Below are 17043 nucleotides of genomic sequence, written 5' to 3' on the forward strand. Positions count from 1 at the left end.
CAGCTCCCGCCCCTGACTGGAGCGGAGGAGGCGGCGCCCTCCGCCCGCGCGCCCCGCCGCCGCCTCCGCCGCCGCCTCCGCCGCCGCCGCCGGAGAGAGCTTGGAGCGAGCGGCACGAGCGGCACGGGCGTGACCGAGGGCGGCGGCGCAACGCGGGCCCCGCCCCAGGCGTCCCGCCCCTCCATGGCCTCTGCCCGGGGCCCGAGCACAGCGCTGCCGCCAACCCCGGGCCCGCCCCGCGCCGCCGTGTGAGCCCGGACCGCCCGCCCCGCAGCGCCCGGCCACCGCGCCCAGCCCAGCGCAGCCCAGCCCAGCCGGAGCCCCGTCCTCGCCCGTCCGCGCGCGGCGGGGCGGAGCGCGGGGCGCGTGGATGGATCCGCGCGTGGCCTGGATCCAGCCCGAGCAGAAGGGCCCGGCCAATGCGCTGTGGATGCAGATCTGGGAGACCTCGCAGGGCGTGGGCCGCGGCGGCGCGGGCTTCGCGTCCTACTTCTGCCTCAACTCGCCGGCGCTGGACCCGGCGGCCGCGGCGGGCTCGGCCGGGCGGGGCGCGGGCGGGGAGCGTGGAGGCCCCGCACCCGGCCCCACTGCACCGCCCCCTGCGCTGCTGTCCGCTCTCGGGCCCGCGGCCGAGGGCGCGCGCCGCCTGCACAAGTCGCCGTCGCTGTCGTCGTCCTCGTCGTCCTCGTCCAATGCGGAGTCGGGCACCGAGAGCCCCGGCTGCTCGTCGTCGTCGTCCAGCGGCGCCTCGATCTGCCGCGCGGGGGGCGGCGGCGGCGGCGGCGGCGCCTTCTTCAGCTTCGCCGATGGCGCCCCCGGGCCGCGCGCCCTCGCGCCCGCAGGCTCCCCGCCGACGCCCCCGCCGCAGCACCAGTTCCACCCGGGCCGCCGGAAACGCGAGAACAAGGCCAGCACCTACGGCCTCAACTACCTGCTGTCCGGCAGCCGCGCCGCCGCTCTGGACGGCGGAGGCCCCGGGACCCAGGCGCCGCGGCCCGGCACGCCGTGGAAGAGCCGCGCGTACAGCCCGGGCATCCAGGGGTGAGTGAGCGGGGTGGGGCCCTGATTCGCTGCAAGCCCCCTTCCTCCTCCCGAGACCGGAGAGGGTACCGGGCACTTTCTCCGCCGCCGCCCCGCCGGGAAGGTTAGGGACCCCTGGTCACCGTGGGGCGGGCGCACGGGGTGTGGCTTCTCCTAGACTCAACTGCAGCCGATGTTAAGTATTGTCAGGAACGTCAATCAGGTTGAAGGTGAAATAGTAACTTTTTTTTTTGAAGCCCTTTGAGAGATGAGTAGGTTTTGGGGAATGATACAGTTTAACCATCAGGGATACTGTAGCTAGAAGTGACTTGTGGGTGGAGTGGGGTTATGTCGTGTGTTTCAGGCCTGGGCAGGAACGAAAGTAAAGTGCATCATTTTGCAGTAGTCAGAAAGCTGGCTGTTAGCACTCTAGAAGTTAAAACCGATTTATTGTGTGCTCTTAAGCTTTAGGAGATGCAAGTTTATTTTAAAATATTTACACCGGCCTGGAGGGCCTTCGAAGGTCAGACCTTGCTGGAGACAGCAAAGAGTGGAAGAAAGGGAGACGGGAAGAGGGTGGGGCTGGGGGGCCCAGGTGCGGCTGCCCAGGTGTGACGCAGCTACCCAGCTTCTTTGCCTTTGCTGCTTTCTTAGGTTTCTCTATACGAAGTAATCGTGTACAGCTTGTGTTCCTATTTCAGGATTCAAGTCATGGGCTTTGCTTGCTCGTTTTCTTGTTGATTTAAATGGGGCTGGAGCATTTCCCAGGGTGTTAGGGTTATCACAGATATTACAGTGAGGGCTAGGCATTGGGATTCCCTCTGAAAGTAAACTTTGTTTGCTTACAGTTTGCTTCCCCTTTGAAGTACTTGGAAACACCTCAGTTGATACTAAGTTGGCACTTTAAAGAGTGTGTATTACAAAGAAAGCCCGTAGGCCATTCTGCAACTTGTTTCACCTGGTTGGGATCGAAGTGTTACTTTCTTGATTCCTGGAGGGCCCAGGGTGCCCTGGGCCGCAGCCCTCTGTCCCCCTCTCCCTGGTGCTGGTCAGACTGAGGCAGGTGGTGGGGAGTTGCTTCCTGAGCGGCAGTGAGCTCCTGGCGCACCTCTTGGGTGACCTGAGGTTTCCAGCATGCTGGTGGACTGCAGTGGACTCTGTCTCTCTGCAGTAGGACAGCCCCGAAGGTCGGGTTTGTGCTCCAAGCGTGCTTTGGCCTCTGGCTGTCCAGAATTGTGCGTGTCTCCCCGAGCAGTCCCCATCGTGTTCTGAGTGTGCCGCTCGGGCCCTTGAACATATCTGCTCTGTAGCCCGTGGGCTTCCAGTGGGCCCAGTTGCAGTGTGTTGTTCTGTCCTTGTGTGAGCCGCTCCGGGCCAGGTGCTGCGGTGGGACGTAGGCAGGGTCGCGTGGGAGATGCACGGTCTCGATTTCAATGCTGAACTCGGGCTCCAGTGCAGGTGTTCAGACCTGGCTCCTCTCCGGCTCCCTCCAGTCCTCAGTGATAGGTGCCGCCCTCCGTGTGGGGTCTCCATCCCTCATCCACCTTGCCCTCCAGCGGGCTGGTACCTTGCTCGCCCTCCGACCGTGCTAGGCCCCTTTCCCAGCACAGCCAGTGGGAAGAGGTCCTCTGCCAGCTCTGCCTCCTCGTCCCCTCTCACCTCACCCCCGTCCCCCCACCCCCAGGGTAAAGACCCTCCCTCCGGCTTCTGCATCTCCTGCCCTGGGTCCTGGCCGTTCCCCGCTGTCAGCCCCCGCCCCACCTGTTGAATTCAGCTCAGAGGCAGTGTGGTGTAGGGCGCGAGGCGTGGCGGGGGGACTCTGATGCCAGCCACGAGGCCTGGTTTGATCCCCATCCTAAGAGGAAGGCGTCCTCATGCTGTCTGACTCCTCCCTTTCCTGCGCCTGGTGACCCTTCCTTGCCTGTGTCAGGTGGCACGCGCCACCTCCCCAGTAGAGACCTCAGCGAATCCACTCCCTGCCATTTCTGCCTAGAGGAGGAGCCTGCTAGTGCTGCCTGCCAGGTGCCTGGGAGGACGGGGTGCCTCTGCTTGTTCCCTCTCTGGCTCTCAGAGGAGGCAGGGAGGAAGCGGTGAACAGAGAAACGTGGAGCTGGGCCCCGAGAGGAGAGGAGGTGAGCCTAAGAGCTTTTCCTGTGACCCGCCGGTCTTCTGCGAACTGACCTTACGGTGTGAAGAAGGGCCTGTCTGGAACCTGCCTTGTTCAGCGGCTTACCCAGCACCACGCTTTCCCGTGTTGCTCAGCAAGGAAAGACGTGAAGGACCTTGTCGGTGAGAAGTTTGTCTTCTGTGGTCCCGGGACGTGCGCAGCTGAAGACGACTTCGCAGTCCTGAGGAAAGGGTCAGCCGCACCTCCAGAGTCCCGGTCTCTGCCTGGTAGCTCATGTAGCAGTCTGCACCATTTGTCCTTTTCTGGGAGTCTTCTGCTCTTGGAACTTTGCTTGGTGGCTCCCTGGTTTGGGAGTTGCTGCTGGCTCTCGTCTTGTTCCGGTTTTGGCCCAAAGCTCTGTAAGCTCAGGCTGGGCTGCTGACTGAGAGATGTGCGCAGGCGCTCTGGCCCCAGCCCCAGCCGCTTCGCTTTCCTGTGCTCCTAAGTCTGAGCCCTGACTGATCCTGAGGCGGTCCCAGTGTCCCTGGGACCCTCCCCCGCGGCAGAAGGTAAAGCAGTCCTGCGTGAATGCGGGCGGACACGTGACCTCACCTGTCCTGGCGCATGATGGGGCGCGGTGAGGCCCAGTCCCAGCAGGCGCCACATCTGGGCTCCCACAGGCGTGCTTGCAGCGTGGCAGCGGGCGTGTGCACTCCCTCTCCGCAGGTGCCCCGCCCGTCTGCTGCTCCCCTTGGAGATTCTGCTCTGCCTGAGTCAGGCGCTGCCCGTGTTGGTTTGCAGGACACGGCCCGTGGTGCCCGTGGGCCCTGATGAGCTGCGCTGTTGTTGCCAGGGAGTGGGAGCAGCGGGAGGCTCCTGGGCCCCTGGGCTCCAGCCCGCATCGCCTGACGTCTACTCCAGAAGGTCCTCAGGAGGGCGTGGGTGGGCGCGGCTGAAGGCTGGGGGCGGGGCCGCTGGTTCGGATGCCACCTTCCGGTGGGTCGCCTCTCTCCTCCCCCTCATGTGAACCTCAGGGGTGTGTGGGAGAGCTGTGAGGTCCTTGAAGGGTGAGGCGGCACGCGTGGGTCTTGCTCCCTGGGTTTCACCCTGACACGGAAGGGGCAGCGGCGGGAGAAGCAAGAATGATGGCACTGCCCAGATATTTCCTGCTGCACTGGCCACTTAGGAAGTTTGCTGGTGCCCAGACACTCTACCCAGTTAATGAGCGCCTTGTCGCTGCTCTGCCCCTTGTCCATCGCCGGTCTGCACGGAATTGAAAACGTGGTCCCCGCGCTGGCTGTGCTGGCTGAGGGAGGTGCTGGACTGTGAGGAAGCTGGCACCGGAGCAGCGGCTGCCCAGGAGGACTCACCGATGCTCAGAAGGGGGCTGCAGCGAATGCTAAACAGCCTGGCGTGGTGCTGTGGAGAAATGCGAGGCCTCAAAGGTTTGTGCAAGAAATGGCTTAATGCTTGTGCTGTGGAAGTCAGAGCAGATCCTGTTGGCTCTGTTCTGTTTCGAATGTTCAGTGGGAATGCAGTGCTGCTGGACATGACACTTGGCTGTGGCTTAGTTTGTTTTTTTTTTGGTACCGGGGATCGAACTTGGGGCCCTGCACTTGTGAGGTGGCTTAGTTTTTTTAAAGAGTAATTTTAAAGGAAAAAAGTTTCATAATTTAGATTTATATTTCAAGGGAAAGTCTCAGGCCTTCTCTGGGTCACTAATGTGATCGTGCTCTTCATGTTGAATGGATTCATGTAAGTGGCCTCAGGGAGGGGGGTTAACATTAACTTTGGTGGAAAATACGTGCTTTTTGTTTCTTGGCTCAGTGAAACAGTTCAGGATGAGATTTTCTTACCATGGAGTGGATAAAAGAGCTGTGATTATGAAAGTAAGCTGAGATGTTCAAATTCATAAGCTTGCTGGTGCGGCCAGGACTCAGGTTGCCGGAGGAGGGGTGGACAAAAGTAGCCCCCAGAGACCACGGGAGTCACCGCGTCACAGCTCGACGCGGCTGGTGTGCGGTGAGGGCCTGTGCCGAGACTGCCAGCGGTTTCTCTTTCCCGAAGTAGAGTTCGCTGGAAAGCCATAGCTCTCACCAGGCTGCTGTGACTGGAAGGAGCCCCCAAGCAAGGGCAGGCAGGTGGTCTTGGTGAGGAGCGACCGTGCCCAGGCACCTGCTCCGTGTGAGCTGCGTCCCTGTGGGCAGCCAGGTGCCTCCTCAGCTTTGGCAAGTCTCTGACTTGGCATCGCCATCTTAGGATTCCTGGTTTACAGCTCAGTACAGGCGCAGTCGCTGATTGGCAGGGTCCATTTCCTTGCACTTATAGGTCCCCAGTTCCTTGCTGGCTGCCAGAGGGGGCTGCTCTCAGCTTCCTCAGGCCGTCTGCATCCCTTGGGTCACGGCCCCTCCATCTTCAAGCCAGCAGGGTGCCTCGAATCTCCGGTTGTATCTCCTGTCCACCAGAGAAAGCCACCTGCTTCTGCGGCACACGTGGTTGCCTAGGCCCGCCAGGCAGCAGTGAGGCGACCTGACCTGGGAGACAGTCTCACCAGAGCCGCATGCAGCTCTGCAAGCCGGGAGGCCGCCCGTGCTGTGGACCCGCAGTGAGGAGCTGTGATTGGCTGCTCCTGTGCTCCTGGACTACACTGCAGCGTGTCTTGTCACTCTTTCATTGTGCCAGCCTGCACTCTAGCATGATCGTCACCGCAGACGCTGGGGAGCCAGACTGACCCTGAAGGCAGTGAGGGCTCTTCTGGGCCTCTTGTGGCGGGCTTTTCTTTTTATTTATTTAAAAATGTCTATTAGTGCATGTTTGCAGCACCCAGTGATTGCATTCACAGTGGGGAGTGGTACATGTACATAACCATCTTAATTCTTTTTACCCCTCCCGTGTCTAGATCCCCTTCCCATTTGTAAAAGCTCTGTCTCCCTGTTTCCTATTGCCTGTCTTTTATTTTGCTGTTTTATCTATTTATACTTTGGGTCTCTCATATAAGACAAACCATGTGGTATTTAAGCTTGTGTCTGGTTTATTTCACTTAACATTAGGGTCTGCAGGTGCATCCCTTTTCCTGCAGATGACTCAAGTTTATCCTTCGTGACAGAGTAATACTCCATCGTGTGTAAATACCACATTTTCTTTATCCATTCACTATTACTGGACATATAGGCTGCTTCCAAGATTGAACTGTGCTTCTGTAGAAGTGGGTAGTGTAACATGCTGTCTTTAACCCTTCTGGGAAGATACCTACGAGCAGGAGAGCTAGGTTAAATGGACTTGTTAGTTTTAGTTTTTTGAGGGCTCTCCATATTGACTTCCATGGTGGCTGTACTAGTTAGTTAACATTCATGGATGAAATGCTCTTTAAAATTTGTCTTTTAAGAAAAGTTTACAGGCAAGCTGTGTGACTACATGAAAACATAGAGATTGAGAAGTCCCATTCACAAGGTGTCTCCTGCATGGGCCAGTCAGTAAAACTGTGCTTCTGACTCTGTTGCTGGTGACACACCCGTGTTGCTTCTGGAATCCAGTCTAAGTACCTGGCGCGGAGAATCCGGCCGTGCTCGACCTGGGAGCCCAAGTTCATGGGAACGGTGGCCTCCCTGGACCTCAGCCTCGGCGTTGACCCCCTTCCCAGGGTTCTGGTCAGAGACCGGGCTTCCCGCATCCCCCCAGGAAGGAGAGCTGCTCTGGCCCAGCCTGCGCTCCCCTGGGACCTGGGTGAGCAGATGAGGGTAGCAGGTCCACGTGGCGTGCGTAAGCCACCGCTAGGGGGCCCGGGTGGTTTGTCTTGGGCGTTTTAAAGATTTGGTTGTCAATTCGGAAGTGTCTGGTCTCTTGCAGTTTATCTGCTTGTCTTCCTGGAGAGTGGTTGGACCAGTTTTATGCCCTGTAATGTGGAAAGCAAAACTGGAAAACATTCAGAAAAATTCTGCCCTATATTGGAAAGGCATCCCTGTGTAGTTTCAACTGTCTTTTCTTCATGGAATTAATACCGACAGGAAAACGAGGAGCCTTGAGAACGATGGTGACGCTGCCTGTCACGAGCCAGCTTTGAGTGTCCCGGGTCACCCGAGTGAAGGCTTGGTGCTGTGCAGCCCTTTGCTGGCTTCCAGCAGCCCCTGCACCCAGGGCTTTTGTGTTAAGCTACATCCTCAGCCCCTTTAACATTTTTTAAAATTTTGAGACCGGGCCTCGGGAGGTTTCCCAAGCTGGGCTAGAATTTGTGATCCTCCTGCCTCAGCCTCCCAGAGTGCTGGGTTGCAGTAGCACACCTCTTTCTGTGTCAGCTTGTGTTCTTTTCTTTCCCAGGTCGTCTGCTTTGCACACATTTGTGCAGTTTGCTGTCCTGTGGAGGTTGGTGTGGGTTTCCTAGCTGATAACGTGAGTTTCTGTCCTTCCGTGTTCAGAGGAGCCGGGTTCATTTTTGGGGTCTTGTTGGTCTGAAGGATGCTTAGGGTGCAGCAGTTTAAGCAGAATGAAAGTCAGGTTGTTTTGGTGTTTTGCCTCAGACTCATCCCCAGCACTGGGAGGCACACACTGGCTGGAAGTGTACGTGGTCGATGGCACCCACACGTGTGCATCTGGTTTGAGCCGGACTCACCTCGGTTCTGCCCCTGGAGCCTCAGTTTCCCCAGCTGGGATTCCAGCTCACAGAGCAGCGCACAGAGAAGACTTAGAAGTACTTGAGGTTTGCTGTGAGAAGCTTGAAAGGCTGCTCTTCCACTTTGCTCCTCTCCTGAGGAAATTGAAACCAAAAATGAGGCTCTTCGCGTTGCCAACAGAAAGAGCCCTTCTCTTGGCTTTTGAAAACAGACAAGTTTCTTGGTCGGACCACAGCTTTTCTCTTGGAGACGCTGAAGGTTGAAGGTCTGAGTTGGGAGAGGACAGAGGACGGATATGTGCTGCTGTGGAGATTCTGGAAACACTTCCGTTTGCATCGAGAGAGACCCCCGAGGTTTATGCCATATCAGCATATCATCTCCATGCTGCCTTCAGTCTCTGAGCTTTTTAGCGGGGCTCACGGGTGCTCTGTGCTGCCGGTGTAAGGCGTCTGAGGTGCGGTCTGTTTGTGCTGCACTCATAGAAGCAGTGAAGGACGTGCAGTGTTACTTCCCTGGCTTTTTGCCGCTCTTGACACAGGGCTTTGTCGGTGGTGTAAGAAAACAAAACAGGGACGGGAGCAGTCGGCAGCCAATGAGCACTGTCCCGAGGGCTTCCTGAGGAGGCGGAGAGGTCTGCGTCCATGCTGTCCAGTACAGCGGCCACTGGCCATGAGCCCACTGATGCAACCAAGGACTGAGTCTTAATTTAATTTTAATTAAAACTCACATGGCCATATATTTGGACAGTGCTGAAGTGGGGTAACTTTATACTCTATGTGAAACACACTGTCTGATTGAATAATAGTTGCAGAAATTGAAACTCAGACCACAGTAAAAACTGTGTTGCTCAGCAAGTTACCACTTGAAAAATTCTAGAGATTGTGTTTCTCATGCCAATTCTTTTCAGAGACAGTTACTTCAGTAAGGTGTGCAGCATGGAGTGGGTTCATAGGCGGAGTGCAGATGGAGGAACTCGGAAGGCGTGGGGCCTCTTTGGCACAGCTCTGGGTGGACCCTGGTCCTCTGCGTGCGGCTGCTGGCAGAGCCCGGAGCTGCCCCTTCCGTGCCTGGGCAGCTTCCCCATCACGCGCCTGCCACTGTGGGGCTTCCCTCCTTGGTTCCCTGAGCACAGCCGGGAAGTGGGTGGGGTTTCTTCTGCTTCCCAGACAGGCGACCATGACCTGGCAGCGGGCCCTGCGCCTGCAAATGTCGGTCCGGTGCTGAGTGCGGGAGGCTCTCAGGCCGGGATGTTGAGCGTATCGCCTCGGAGCTGGCAGGGCGTGTTGGAAGAGCCTTGGCTTTCCTGCCTCTGCCTCTGGAGAGCAGTGAGCCGGGCCTGTGGGCATGGGCCTGCCGAGGACACCCTGCCCCTCGAGGGCCAGCTCCCTGGGACTGAGGAAGATGCTGGGGCCAGGGGCTGGGTGGGGGGAGCCTCTGCTGCCCTGCGCTGGCTGCAGCCTGGGGGGCGGCAGGGACAGGAGCAGCGGACATTTGCTGCAGCAGCGGCGACCTGCAGGGTGTTTCCCCTGACAACCCTCCATGAAGCGAACGGGGACAGCGGGTAGAGGGAGGGAGACGTTCATCCTCTGCAGTGCAAGCGTCTCGCCCAAGGGGCCCTTAGAAAATAAAATCACTGGGGCCCCAACAGCCAGAGGCGTCCTAGCTGGGAAGGCCCACGCTCCGCTCCTCACGCCCACCTCCAGAGAGCGAGCCTGCAGCAGCAAGGCGGGGACGGCACAGGTGGGAGCCGTGGTGCAGCACAGTAAAAGATGTTTTAGCAGTGGCCGTCTTCTCCAGCTTCAAGCAACGTGACTTTTTAAAAACGGAAAGATAACTGAAATGATGGCAAAAAATATAAGGTACTTTACGTAGCCTGGGAAATGCAACGAAACCTGCAGGTTACCCCATGGAACCTGTGCATGGCTCTGTCATGGCTGATTCATAAGCCACTGACAGATACCGGAGCACGGCCAGGTGCAGAGAGGGTCAGGTCGGCCCACACCGGGGACAGGCCTGGGAGGAGCTAGGCCTATGGGATCGCGCGGCGTCCTGGGATGAGTTTCAGAGTAAGATCGTGGAATTCAAAAGGCGTGTGGTTGGGTAAGGCGGTGCACAGCCCAGGGCCGCCTTTGACAGCTGCACGCCAGCCCTGGCCCTGTGTCCCCACGGGCAGCGGCCTCCAGTGGCACCAGCTCCCTCCTGCACCTGCCCCTGCCAGCCCTGCTCCCTCAGCAGCCCCTACCCTCGGAGCAGAAGAGAAAGGGGGCTTGGTGCGCTGTGGGTGGCTCCTTGGGTCGCACGGCTGTGGGCTCAGAGCTGGCATGGGAGCCAGGTGGCCCGACGGCAGGCCTGTCTTCTGCCCGCTGAAAAAGCAGGGCAGGTGGGTGAGATGCTGGCTACCAGGGTCTGGGCCCGGGCGTGATGCCTGGTCTCTTAGGAGGCATCGCACACGTGGGCAGGTGCTGTCCCCTGGAAGTGTACAGCCAGTGCCCCGACCCCCGGCAGGAAACTGAGGGCTCCGCCACCTGTGGTGAGAGCTTGGCCCCTGCAGGAGCTGTGGCTGCACTGCCATGTGGCGCTGTGCCCCTTATACTGATAACTGCTTTGCAGTTGCAGGTGACTTCTAAGAGGGAGGTTAGAGATGACCTCCAGGAGTGCTTTACACTAAGCTTAACATAAGTGACATTGTTTTTATAACGTGATGCATCTTGCTGTTGTTTTTTGAGGCAGAGCTTCATTATGTGGGTCAGGCTGGCCTTCAGCTCTGTGTAGCCCAGGCTGGCCTCAGTCTCAGCAGTCCTCCTTCCTCAGCCTCCTGAGTTTTGCCATTGCAGCTGTGTGCCACCACACCTGGCTTTTGTTTGTTTGTTTTTAAGTGGAAGCTTTAAAATCACTCAATCCCACCACCCCAAAATAACCAAGGCACAGTTAGGGAACTGCCGGCAGAGACTCTGCTAACTCGTGTAGACGGGCATGAGGACTGGTCAGCAGAGATATTGCCATTACAGTCATGTTATCTGCCTTTAAAATGTGGTACATTATTAATTTTGCTTAAAACAGAGATGTGCAGCTTTTCCAGAAATAGAGCTTGAAGCTTGATGAAAACCTTAAGTGGCTATGTGCAGAAACTTGTAGTGAAACTGATTTGCTCGCTGCCCGTGGGTGGGAGCCTTCCGACTCCTGACTGCTGCTCCTCCTCACCGTGGGTGCTGAGTGTTGGGTGAGGGCTGCAGTGACAGCTGCTCACACTCACTGAGCCTGCCCCTGGCTGCTCACCCACGTGGCTTCGGGAAGCCTGTGAGCAGCGCCGGGCAGGGCCAGGGTGCCGAGTCCCGTGTTCTGTACAGGCGGACGCAGGCACAAGGCCCTCCCAATTCGGGGGAAGCCATGCGTGCGTTTGGTGGGCCTTGGAGCTGTGGTGCGTACTTCACAGCCACCGGCAGGAATCCTTCCACGGGCTCCACCTGCACAGCCCTTCCGTGATGCCCATGGCTGCTTCCCCTGTGCGTGTGCGTGCGTGTGCGTGTGTGTGCGTGGGCCTGCCTGCCCGCATGTGCACACGTGTGCAGGCCCAGGTGCTGAAGGAAGAGAGGACAGGGCTGTGTTCTCCGGTGTCCACGGCCTGAGTCTCCGCCGTGGGTGCTGCAGGGCAGAGTCCCCCGCGTGGTCCTGCCCTCCCGGGTGGCCCTCCACCCACTTGAGGCCCTGTCTGCCACAGGGATGCCCCTCACTGCCCCTGGCCTGGGCACTGGTGCCCTCAGGACGGGCCTGGTTTGGGGAGCGGGTCCTGCAGGAGTCTGCTTGGCTCTGGCTTTGTCCCCTGTGGGCAGCGTGTGGCGGCTGCCCTGGTTCCCGGGCTCCAAGCCTCCTCGCAGCACCTCTGCCTGCCCCGTCTTCTAACCAGGCCCTGCTTGTCTTTGTTGAGTCTTCCTGTCATCTAGACCTTAGCCACTTTGTTCTTACTGCGCCCCGGGCTCCCCCCACGCCCTGCCCTGCATTTCTGTGGATGCCTGTCCTTGCTGGCGCTCCCTGGAAGGATGTCCTCACCGGCCCTTCACTCCCTGGGCCGCGGGGGTGAGGTCTGGCCGTGGCTCTGCCCGTCCCCTTGTGGGATGGGATGCAGAAGTGGCAGTAGCTGGGCCACGTTGCAGGGCCTGCACTGCATGAGGGTGCCAGTCTGGCCTCATCTTTCATGCACTGTGCTTCCCTGGGGATGGGGACCAGCATCCTGATCTCTGTGGATTGTGGTGCTTCCTCTGGGTCACTCGCAGCTTGGGGACCGTGTCCTGCCCTTCCTGTCTGACTACTGCTCCTCCTTGGCCTGCCCCAGCACTAGCACTGTTGGCTGAGGCTCACCCTGAGGTCACCTGGGCATGTGGGCCACCCCTTTGCGTTTCCCCACTGTAGGCGTTTCCTAAGTGTGGCTCCCAGCCTGGAGTCAGGGTGCATGTTGAAGGGCTGCCCTGCTCTAGGCTTGCATCCTGGGCGTGTGGCCTTGGGCCAGTGACCCTCTGTCTCACGAACCTTCAGCAGGAGCGTTTGCTTGGAGAACTACTTGAGAAGATGCATGCAATGCTTGCAGGATAGCAACGTCTCCAGATTTCTGCCTCTCGATGCACACTGCTGCCCAAAGTGTTGGTCCCACCTTGCTCCTGTGTAGTGGGACAGACATCTGGAAGGATAACAGAAAAGGCAGCCATGCACACTTAAAAAGACCTGGCTACTTGAGCGAGTGAGCTAGGCCTGGGGACCCTAGGGTTCAGAAAGGCCCTGCAGGTCCGTGGTTGGGTGGGTCCCTTGGGGCACCCAGAGGTGGCCTGCAGCCAGCGGTCATCACCTGTGCTGTGGCCGTGGTTGTGGTTAGGCTCTGAAAACCCTCGGACAGCACCTGCTCCAGGGTACAGAGGACTGACCCCAGGAGGAGCCTGGGAGAAGAGGGGAGCAAGCTGACACCAGTGAGAGCTGCACTCTGTGGACCACAGTCCCCACATTCAGCCCTTCGCACTGCCTGTCTTGTGCGTGCTGGGTGCTGCCCTGGCCTGGGCTGCCCCAGGGAGTCATCCAGGCCCCGCCCCTCCTGTCCTGCAGGCTGTGCTCTTCTAGCTTAGCTATCAGCCCTGTCTGCAGGGGACTCTCCTGGGACCTCCAGGCTCTCCATTCACTTGTGAAAACCACGCCTGCAGCTTCATTCAGAGCTCTACCCAAAGCCAGGGAAACCAGGCATGTGAGAGGCCCCTGCCCAGGGGGAGGAGCCGGGCTGAGGCTGTGCCCAGAGCCCAAACACAGGAGCTAAGGGCGCTCATTTACAGTTCCAGGTCGTTTCCTTCTCCTTGTGTTGAGCCTAGATTGAAAAAAAGAAAAAACAACTCACATTTGAAGGCGTGATTGAAGGTTTTCTAACTTGTGCAGATATATAAGTAAAAATGATCTATAATTAGCTCATTAACCCAGAAATTAAGTGTGCTTTAAAATGGATTGTCCGCCCCTCAGAGTAGTGGGTGCTGGTGCTGTCATTTGCTTAAGCAGCTTGCTATCCTCATCTGGATCAGCATTTACCTCTTTACCATGTATGCGATATAGCAGGCTGATCCAGTTGCTCACTGTAATTGCATCAAAGTATGGTATAATATCTGCAACTAAAGTAGTTGATGCCAGATATTTTTACCAAAGCACTGCTTTCTGGCAAAAGTGCAGACAGCAAACGTGGAGCTGGAGCGAGGGGCCTCTGGTTTCTTAGACACCATGAAACTTTTGAAGGAAGAGTTGGGCGGGGGGATACATGAACGGTTGACAACAGTTTCCGGTGCTTTCTGTCCTGTTTTATTCTGTAATGGAAAAGACTGGGAACCAGAGTCACATGCAGTTCATAAAAATCACCTTTCTCCTATCATTTGGAATTCACAAGATTCATGGGCAGAGTATTACAGGTAAACTCAGGCCAGTGGATCGTATGGGGAGTGGGCCCGAGGGCTGAGATTGCAGTGCATGGTAAGATGGGAGGGGCTGGCACTTTGTAGCACGTCCGGTGCTCAGTGGGTTCAAATGCTGAGCACCTGTGCCTAATTGGAGAAGCAGGTGCCCACGTTCCTCCTGGTCTTTTTCTTCCTGTGCGCATTGCGTTGTTGAATGCAATCTGACCTTGCACCAGAAGGAACCTCTGGACCCGAAACCTCAGGGAAGAGCCCCTCGAGCCCCTGCTGCTGGCCATCTGCCCAGCTCACTCTGGGAGAGGCCACACTGCAGGCTGGGCCTCCTGGATCCCCGCCACCTCCTGCTGGCTCTGAGTGGCCTCTGAGGGGCCCATGACAGTGGCACTTAGTGCTGTGCCATCTGACATCACAGTGCCTTTGGTTTGGAGGCTGAGCTGAAACTGAGCTCTGAAGTTACGGCTGCGTTGTCTGCCGACGGGAGACTTGGGCATGGTTGTCCTCAGACGGCTCAGCTGTGAGAGTCCCTGGAGGTTGCCGTAATGTGAGACACAAACTGACTTCTACTCCTTTTTGTTGTCGAGTAGAAATCATTAAAAGTTCCTGATGTGATTCTCTGGAAGGGCTCTGGAGGACTGCAGGCATGGCATCCCAGTGCTGAGGCCTGCTCTGGGGAGGGGCGGCAGGCACTGGGGGCCAGGCGTGGCCGACCTGCTCGAGTATTGGACCAGTTGCCCTGTGTGTCAGTGGGGTCCGGTCCATGGGCTCAGCCATGTGCAGACACAAAGTGCTCAGAAAAGAGTTGTCTGTCCTGAGCACGCCCTGGCTTGCTCTCTGATGGAGTGTGGAGCCGTCCACACAGCATTGTGTGGGGCATCACAGTGCTGTGGAGACAGACGTCTGCTGTGTGAGAGGCTGCAGGAAGGCCGTCTGAAGCCCTGGGCCGTTTCCTACCTGGCCTTGGTGTGGGCAGGGCCCAGACCATTGCACAAGGGATGGTTGGACGTTGTATGACCTTGTTTGCAGTTTCCTAACTAAGGTGGCAGAGACTGTTGGTGACTGGTAAAGTAATTCCAAATATTCCATGCTGTTTGTCTTTTTTGTAAAAGGGTACTTTGTTTCTGCTAACTCCACTTAGGTCATTTTTAGGAATGTCGCTCAGCCTGCAAAGGTGGGGAGTGAGCCAGCCCAGGAGAGCCAGGGCTGATCTCTCACTGTGAGCAGGCACTGTCCAGGGTGCTGTCCTTCTGCCGGAGCCCTGAGTCCTTTCCTGCAGGGCTGCGGGTTGCTGGAGGGCCGGGGAGGAGGGGCCTGTGCCCCCCAGCGCGTTTTCTTGGATTGCTCCCATGCCACAATCTCTTCTTGGCCTGTGGTTGGCCTCGTGGCCTGGCCTTCGAGGGTCCACAGAGTTGGAGCAAGAGGCAGTGCGGGCCCTTCAGGTCTGCCCAGGTTCAACAGTGCTGGTGGTTAGACCGTCCTGGCCACACTGTCCACAGGGCTCATCAGTCGCAGTCCTTGGTGGCTTCCGGAGTTGTGTGGTGCCTGGGTGGCCCTGATGGCCCAAGGCAGGCCCAGGGAGTTTGGCCAGAGCCCTCTTACCCAGTGCCTCCCCCCGGCAGCACCGCTGGGCAGTCCAGGCCCAGACCCCGACCTGCTGTGAGAACGCACTCTTGCCCTTGTTACCCGTGCTTTGTTACAGCAGTTGCTGACATTTAGATCCTGTTCATCATCAGCTTCAGACAGGAATGGCAAGGGGTGCTGCTAGGTGCTGCTAGGGTGCACTGCTGAAGCCCGAAGGCCCTGGTGCCACAGACACATGGGTGGGCTGTAGTTTTACCATTAGAGGAGCCCGTTGGCCTTGCAGAAGTGAGCAGGCACCTGATAGGCACTGGGCCGGCAGTGTCTGTGTGGAGTGCAGGATGTGTCACCCTGCAGGCTCCCCGGGGTCCTGATGCAGGGAGTGCACTGCAGGGGCCTGGGCAGATGCAGGAGACACTGCTTCCATTGTTAGCATCTCAGAACCTCCCTGAAGTGGAGGCTGACAGTGCACTGTCCTTTGCAAGTGAGACTGGAATGATGCTTTGGCCCATTGCAGTGCTCTGCGTGTAGATGTTTCAATGCTCTAAATATGTTGGGCGTGATTGAATTTTTTAGCATACCAGCTTCACTGTCCTTCCACGACTTGGGTAGTTGTGTCTTCATTAGCACGCCTCTAGATTCCGGTGTCCTGCTGTCCTCAGTGCAGCTCTGTGGACTCGGGAGCAGTGGGGCTGACTGTGTAGTAGCTGATGCTCACGCATGGCTTCTTGGAGTGCTCTGCCGGGACAGTGACTCAGGGACGTGCAGCACCCCCCCCCCCCCAGCAACAGCTTCGTCGTGGAGAAGGCTGATGGCTGATGCTCTCAGTCCCGCTGACACGGGAAGTCACGCCTCGGACCGCAGCCTGGCCAGTGGGCTGAGGGGAGGACAGGTGAGCGCCTGTGGAGTGCTTGGTGCTTGGTAATTGTTGGAGAGATGGAAGCTGTATCTCTGAAATCTGCAGTGTAATGTGTTTTGGAAAAATTTCTTCATTTTAACGTTGCATGAGTCATTACCTTCTTGGATCCACCAAAAACGACTTGTGGCTGTCTGCATTGGGCATGTTTGGGGTGAGCTTCTTTTAAAAATTAAGCTTTATAAAGTTAGTTCCCAGTGATGGTGACACTGCGGTGTAGAGCGAGGGTGTTGGCTGCGTGGCTTCCGCTGGCAGAGGCTGCGGTGTGCCAGCAGCTGGACCGCTCCAGACAGAGCTGTGCTCACGGTGCTCTGCTCGACGGGTGTCTTGGGTGGGGGTGAGACTTCAGGTGAGAGGTCGCTGATGTTAACCATAGGAACCAGCTGAAAAATAGCACAGGGTTGTGCCTCTCACTTTCTGGACTTGACTTTGTACCTTATTAGAAAGTGTCCCTCCTTTAAACAAACTGCCCTTCTAGCCATAGTGCAGGGCATGTTTTTCTTTTGTCTTGCTGTTTGCTTTATGAACCTTGGTGGAAGCAGTGGATATGTTTCCTGTCATTCCTAGCATGGGATGCTTTGCTCCCGTCTGTCCTTAGTCACTTGCAGGAAAGAGGATGACCTCCTGCTGTACCGCAACCGCAGTACAGGCCCCGTCTGAAGCTCACTCCCAGGCCAGCGTCTCTGGCTGCAGGCGGCCCTGTGCAGTCCAGGGGCAGGAGGGCAACGTCCCTGACCCAGCACCGCAGCTCTGAGGAGGGCGGGCGGGCGAGTGTGCCGTTGTGCGTCCTGCTGTTTGTGCCTGGGCCCGGCCTGCTCTGTGCCGAGCCTCAGCCGGGAGCCGGGGTGGCCTGGGGGCTCCGTCCCTGAGGTGGGGGACGAGCTGGTC

At 57.8% G+C, this 17043-nt stretch overlaps 1 protein-coding gene across 3 annotated transcripts in view; it reads left to right on the forward strand.

Moving 5' to 3' along the window:
* The first annotated feature begins 242 nt into the window (after positions 1–242).
* Tent4a (terminal nucleotidyltransferase 4A) overlaps positions 243–17043 on the forward strand; it is a 31787-nt gene continuing 14986 nt past the window's right edge. Inside the window, exon 1 of one of the 3 annotated variants that reach the window (XM_021258597.2) lies at positions 243–1041. In XM_021258597.2, the coding sequence (XP_021114256.2) occupies positions 371–1041 (671 nt within the window). In that variant the 5' untranslated portion in view covers positions 243–370. The remainder of the gene's footprint in view (positions 1042–17043) is intronic. The other 2 variants (XM_004845162.4, XM_004845163.4) reach the window with 2 other exon arrangements.

This window comes from Heterocephalus glaber, unplaced genomic scaffold, assembly GCF_053883595.1.
Source record: "Heterocephalus glaber isolate CG9 unplaced genomic scaffold, H.glaber_assembly_v1.0 deba00001537, whole genome shotgun sequence".
In the NCBI taxonomy this organism is placed as follows: Eukaryota; Metazoa; Chordata; class Mammalia; order Rodentia; family Bathyergidae; genus Heterocephalus; species Heterocephalus glaber.